The 6,722-nt window shown below is 45.0% G+C and overlaps 2 protein-coding genes across 2 annotated transcripts in view; one reads left to right on the top strand and one right to left on the bottom strand.

Annotated features, from left to right (window-relative positions):
- Positions 1-359: 359 nt before the first annotated feature.
- LOC310866901 (putative phosphatase phospho1) lies at positions 360-1,112 on the top strand (the record flags this gene model as incomplete). Its single annotated transcript, XM_083776697.1, has 1 exon — positions 360-1,112. One exon carries the CDS (start codon positions 360-362, stop codon positions 1,110-1,112), a length of 753 nt encoding a protein of 250 aa, XP_083632823.1.
- Positions 1,113-5,867: 4,755 nt separating this feature from the next.
- The window catches only part of hecw2a (HECT, C2 and WW domain containing E3 ubiquitin protein ligase 2a), a gene marked incomplete at its 5' end in the record, with an annotated part of 32,904 nt that continues 32,049 nt past the window's right edge, over positions 5,868-6,722 (bottom strand). Inside the window, one exon of the mRNA XM_083776959.1 lies at positions 5,868-6,635. Coding sequence (XP_083633085.1) covers positions 6,524-6,635 — 112 coding nt within the window. The 3' untranslated portion in view covers positions 5,868-6,523. The remainder of the gene's footprint in view (positions 6,636-6,722) is intronic.

The following is a 6,722-nucleotide window of genomic DNA, read 5'->3' as shown; positions in this document are numbered from 1 at the left end:
AGTATGTATAGTAGGAGTCTTTCATGGACCATTTAGATTATCAAGTTCTAAAAATCTACCATTCTACCATGAATTTGCACGTAATTTGTTGACGTCATCATGCAATGACATCACATTGTCAACACAACCATGTAATTGTCATTTAAAGTAAAATGTCAAAAAATAATATCATTTAACACACAATATTAGCCTGCTTTTAGCTCGCATGCTTTCAGCTATCCCCTGAAAATAAGATGGCAACACTTCATCCTGTCCGTGTTGACGGTCAGTAGTTGCAGAACCCTCCACTTGGATCATCCCGGGCAATAACAACAGAAGAAGCTGTATCACGTAACTGTCTGAAGTAGCCATTTCTGCTGATGGCTGCCACTTCCAGCCCGAGCACTGCCGAGTCTCCAACACGACGCTTCCTGATGCTGCTTGACTTCGACAGCACCATTGTCAACGAGGACAGCAATGACACGGTGGTGGACACAATACTGGGCCAGCAGCTTCCCAATACACTGATGGCTTTGAAAGAGAAAAACTTTTACGAGTACATGCAGAATGCGCTGGCCTACATGGCGGAGCGGGACGTGTCTGAGGACTCCATCCGCAAGGTGGTGGAGAAGATCTCTCCCACCCCTGGCCTGCCGGCTCTCTTCCAGTACCTCGACAACCACCAGAATGACTTTGAGCTGTTGGTGGTCTCCGATGCTAACGTGTATTTCATTGAGAAGTGGCTGGAATACAACAACGTCCGTCACCTCTTCCAGAGGATCTTCAGCAACCCGGCGAGCTTCGTGGACGGACAACTCGTCCTGCGACCGCACCACTCTCACAACTGCACACATTGCCCAGAGAACATGTGCAAGCAAGTCATCCTGAGGAAGTACCTGACCAAACGGCAAGAGCGAGGCAAGGCACCCTTCCAAAAGGTGTTCTACATTGGGGACGGGGCCAATGACATCTGTCCCTCCAGGGCCCTGGGCCCCGATGACACAGCCTTCCCCAGGAAGGACTTCACCATGCACCAGCTCTTGAAGCAGATGGACAACTTCCAGGCCAATGTTGTGCCTTGGGAAAGGGGAGAGGACGTGGTGGAATGCCTGAAGAAACTCATTGAGATTTGAAACAGATGCGTGCGTGCGTGCTTGCATGCGCGTATGTTTGTGCATGTGAGAGAGGGGTGCGCCCGTGTGGTGTTTTTTTTTAATTTTTTATGGCATGACAGGCCCAGACTGGCCATTGGGAGATTTGGGACATTTCTCAATGGCTTGAATGTCACTGATGTTCATTCAATATTATTTTTGTTGATTATATTGGTGCTATAAATGTTTGTGGAACCAGAACAAAAATAATTTTACTCTTATGTAACCTACTATTATCATCAACTTATAGGCTACCCATTGGAAACTGACGAGATGTTCATGACACAAATTCTGAAGTTTGTTTACCAGTTTGAGGCACTAAGAAGGATCCTAAGCAGGCAGAGGAAGTGAATTTGTGAATTCGTTAAGCATTTTTTTTAAAGTTTTTTTTAAATCTCATTTTATGAAATTACTTCTATTTTTGAAGGGCGCTAGCCCCTCCTATGCCCAACTTTGTGTGTCTGTGTACCACCGAATGTGATGATTTGATTGGCTGAGCACGGAATGTGATGATGATAAGAGCGCCCCTCACTTCACACAAGTGTGATTTCTTTTAATCCATTTTATTTTAAGTTGATAAACATTTAAGTATAGGTATAATTCAGTTCTTAAATTTTTTTCTGGAGAATAGTGTGTAGTAGACTGAAGACTTCCAATTTATTTAGGGGGCTCGTAATAACAGCAGGGTGGGAGTAATTAATTAAATAGACAAGCTCCAACAAAACTTCTACCCGGTCTAGGGTATTGTTTCATTAAGAGAGAGCCCAAAAGGCTACGTGCTATGTTGGCATTTGTACACTCTCAGAGTTACAGACACCTAAGGTTTCGGTTCCTACCTTCCGTCACATTTGGTTCATTGAGCTGGGGACTCCCTGGAACTCCCTCAAGGACCCCTGGGGGTCCCTGGACCCCACTTTGGGAACCACTGGTCTAGCACCAAGGAGAGCCAGCCACCACTGTGGTAGTGTGAGCACTAGATGGCCATGGGGCTGGAGCTGGCCGTGGTGCTGAACTCTGGGCGGCTAGATAGCCACAATACAGGAAAGCAAAAGCAAAAACTGCAATAAAAATCACACTTGTATGAAGTGAGGGGCGTCCACTGTGGCTGCCACATGATGTCACATGTTTAACTGCTGTGAACAAACATTAAAAGTCCATAGACTTGGCTGTCACAGGACATCACATTTAGTGCCGTAAGCAAACAAGCAAAAGGGACCACCATTCTTACATAAATACATACACGTTACCTTTGCAGTATTTGTATATACGTACCACAGTACTTGCGCGCTCTGCTTGCGCAAGTAATGAGAAGTCCATGGTCCAAAGATAGAAAGCCATGCAGCATATTTGTCACTTTGTATCTTCATGTCGCTGGCTTCCACTGAAAATGTATGCTAAACTGTAGCTTTGCATATGCCAGTGTAAACGCACAAATAGCCTGTGTAAAAAGAAAATCAAGGAAAATTATACTAAACAGTTAAAAAAAAAATCTTCAAATTCAGATCGATATACCGATATTGATATACTTACTGTGTCTTTTGTGTTTCACATTCATTCATCAAGAATTAATAAAGCCTACTGGAAAAGGACTTGGTCCGACTGTCATTAGACCGACAACCTACCTCAAACCCTAACCCTGACCACAAGCACGGTCTGGGGCAGACCATGTCAGCAGGGAATGTTGAAGGAGGATCGTAAAACAAATCCTCAATGTAGACACTGATGTCCATATCAAGAGAGAAATCCATATACTGTATACAAGAACACACAGACTCGTCTGTCATTAATTAAAACTTGCCATTTGTTCTCTTTTATTACAATCATTGGGGTGAAATGGAGACATACATACATACAGGAGCTTTGCATAGAGTGGGGTTCTGAAAAGAGGGGTCGAGCTGTGTCACAAATGGACCGAGCGAGGAAGCTGGGAACATGGTGAGCTTTGTCCTCATTTGGAAGAAAGCAAGAAATCAATCTCGTTTGCAGCAGAACAAGCCTTGGTATGGAAAATGTCTGGTTGGCCACGCCATTTCAACCCAAACGTGAAGGACAGTTAAAGATGGCCCTCAAGCAGAGATGAGGTGATATGGCACACGCCAGAAAGAAGGTGATGCCAATATAGGCCTAATGGTTGACTATGCAAGCCCCAAACCTTTGGTACATTCGGTGCAAAATATATAATTATATAGACAATGGGGCAGACATACATGTACAACTATATACAAAGATAGAGACAAACATGACTGCTCACATGGTAACACGTACAGGTGCTCTTGCTTTCGTTAAATCATAACAGCCCTATTGATTCTCTGTGTCTCCAGGAACTATGAACCTTCATTCATGGTCTGTCGTACGATGACGTCATGCACCGAAATTATCTCCTAGATCCGCTATTTCCGGTCCGAGACGCCATGGTATGACGGAGCATAAATGACACAATCATGTCCAAGCTATTACTAAGATAGGTGGACAAACACAAAAGTAATCATACAACATTTTAAGGGCGTGCTGTCTGTGACACTTTCTATTGCACTGTCATAGAGGTAACATATCATAATATCATGTGACATCACATGATATCGTATCACAAACACACACAGGTTTTCTTTTCTTTAACACTAGCAGCCATTGTTGAAGTTCACCCTCTGCATCTACAGTAATTATGGAAGCAATGACATTTGAAATGTTACGCAGTAACTAATGCAGTGCAAAACAACACTAACAACACTCTTGCAGGAGTTACTGTAACATTCCTTGTCATTTCCGATAGCTGAAAAGAGAGTAAAACAAATCCAAACAGTGCCCCCAGGGTAAAGGTGTTGCAGCAGTTCAACAAAGAGTGTGAGACCTCTACAATGGCTCCATATGTACCTTTGGCTATGACAGTGCCAGGGTATGACAGTGTCAGGATGAGCACAGGGACGCCTGCCTCCAGTAAGTGACACAACCTATCCAGCTCCCCCACCCCTCCTCCACAACAGATAGCGATATCCTCATGCAAAAAAGCTAGTAAGGACACTGTGTTTCACTATTATCGGCATGCAATATTGAGCTATAACACAACGCCATCTAGGGGCTTCTAACCTGGTGCAGCTCACAGAGCTGGGCTGGCCCAGAGGATCCTGGCATGCAGTATTGGGTCAGGGCTGGGATACGAAGGCTGCCTCCACAACATACAATAACATCTGGGAGGCTCTCTAGCACTATTCCAGCCCCTGTGATCTAGCTCCAACACCACTCTGTATGTACAGTAGTTACCTTGCATGCACCCCTTAGAAAATGAGTATGTGTGTGCCTGTGTGGGTGCGTGGGTGCGTGCGTGCGTGCGTGCGTGCGTGTGTGTGTGTGTGTGTGTGTGTGTGTGTGTGTCAGACTGTGTGAGAGACGGAGTGCAAGGGTCCTTTGGATTCGGGTTCTGCACAATAAAGTGTGAAAAGTGTTTTCTTAATTTCTTCACATGCTTAATGTCTGGCATGGACACATACTGTCAACCAGAGGATACTAGCCACAATAGTTCAGGTCATTCAGTAAGTAGGAAACAATTGACCCATCACTACAGAAGTACAATGGTCACGATAGCACCCAGTGTTGCTCCCGCTTGTGTCGATGTCTTGCACCTGTTTGCATCCAAATGCCACGCCCATCGGTTGTATTTCATTGTATTCTTCCTCTTTTGCTTCGCCACACCTTGAGCCAGTCAAACCTCTCCACAGTACAATCCAGTGTTACTGAGTTTAAAAATGGACGTTTCCATTTTCACTCTTGGGTTTGTTCAACACTTGCAGTGTAAAAGAACGTCCCACTACATGTCAGTCTGAGGCAATCATCAAATTCTTGCCACTGACCCATCACAGAGACTTGAAACACATACCGGTAAGTTCAGCTGACACAAAGGTTTGAGCACCACCTGCTGGAGAGGTAGCGCCTCCTCTGATATTGAACACCAAGTTCTATATGGAACTGAAACAAAAAGGGTTCAGTAGCTCACAAGGCCCTTAACCACTTAAACCCTATTATACCTAGTTGACCGCCCCCCTCCTGATTTCACTCAACACAACATTTCTTTGCAGAAACTAGGCGATCCACAAGCGTGTATCTGCTTAATTTTAGCGGAATGTTTGCCGCAGAAATAGGGACACTAGGATTCATGTGGTTAAAAGGTTTCCTTATGGAATCATTTTGTCACCTATATTGTTATTTTTATAGAACCAAATTATTCCATGTAGAAACCTCATTAGGGCACATAATATGATTCTCTTTCAGTTCCCTGTAGAAATGTATTGCTAAGTCAGTCTCTCACCAGGCCGACTGGAGGTGCTTGAAGTTCATACATTCACTCACTGTTTTGATACATTCACCACATTACTGTACATCATTGTTTCATACTCGTGACACATTGTTCCTGTGTGTGAAAATAGTTCCATCCACTTGCTATGGTGAGAGTTGAATAAAAAGATTGAAACCCTGTTATGTGTTTTGGTGTTTGTATACCAGAGTGATCCAGGGTACATATGACCATATGGAATGCTATCATCTCTCATGCAGCCTATAGAAAACAGAGGCTATATTTCTGTCTGTGTGTGTGTGTGTGTGTGGGGGGGGGGTGTTTGTGTGTGTGCGTGCATGCGTGTGCGTGTGTGTGTGTGTTCGATGTGGTATACTGTATGTATTCAGCTTTGTAGTGTACAAGGGTCTGAGTTCCATTTCAGGAATTGTTTGTTGCTGTGACCTCACAGTTAGTAGAAGCAAGTCTGTCTGTCTGTCTGTCTCGTCTGCACACTCAAGTGTTACGTGTTGTGGGTGCGTTTGTGTATGCATCTCTGTGTATGACAGTTATTAGTCCATGTTCGGAACACTGCAACCCCAGAGTATACACACCACAGTTTGGAGGTCCGGAGGGAGGGGACAGGTAGGGGCGGGGCAGCTAGTCTTCTGAGTATGAGGTCCAGCTTGGGCCCCCTGGGGTAAGTGGGGGTGGGTTTTTTGAGGGAACAAGGGCTGGAAATCCTGTAACCAAGAGATAAAGCACACGTGTGGCTATACAAATAAAGAGCGATGTAGTGAGAAATGGGTGTCCTTCGTAACATAGGAAAACACTTCCAGATCCTCTGCACTTGGATCAGGTCCTGTCCCGTTGGGGGGATGTGACAGAATTGATCAGGTCTCTTCGGGGGTGTGACAGAAGGGCAGGGATTTGGAAGAAGCCTGTCTGCTGTGTGATGGAATGCCAGGCGCAAACAGCAGGGTAAAAATAGTCCACAAAGTTAGTTGCCTTTTGTTTTCTTTTTCAAAACAATGTTTGTGTGTGTGTGTCTGTCCTCGACCAACAAAATGGTAGAATTCCGTTTTCTTGTCCTTCCACAGTCACCTGGATGGGTCAGCCATTTTGAGGGTCACTCCAGTCCAAAAGTGCTTGTTTCCTCTACAGCGGTGACCAGTTTCTCATACAGCATGGAGAACGACGGGTAAGGGGGCAGATCCAGACGGTTGAAGCATGTGTGAGCCCTGCACACGCACATCCCCCAAAAACGCACACATACACACACACACACACGCACGCACGCACGCACGCACGCACACACACACACACAC

The sequence above is a fragment of the Protomyctophum parallelum genome (assembly GCF_964188405.1).
Source record: "Protomyctophum parallelum genome assembly, chromosome: 11".
Classification (NCBI taxonomy): domain Eukaryota; kingdom Metazoa; phylum Chordata; class Actinopteri; order Myctophiformes; family Myctophidae; genus Protomyctophum; species Protomyctophum parallelum.
The sequence above is the reverse complement of the archived record's forward strand: the minus strand, read 5'-3'. Positions and strand labels throughout refer to the sequence as shown.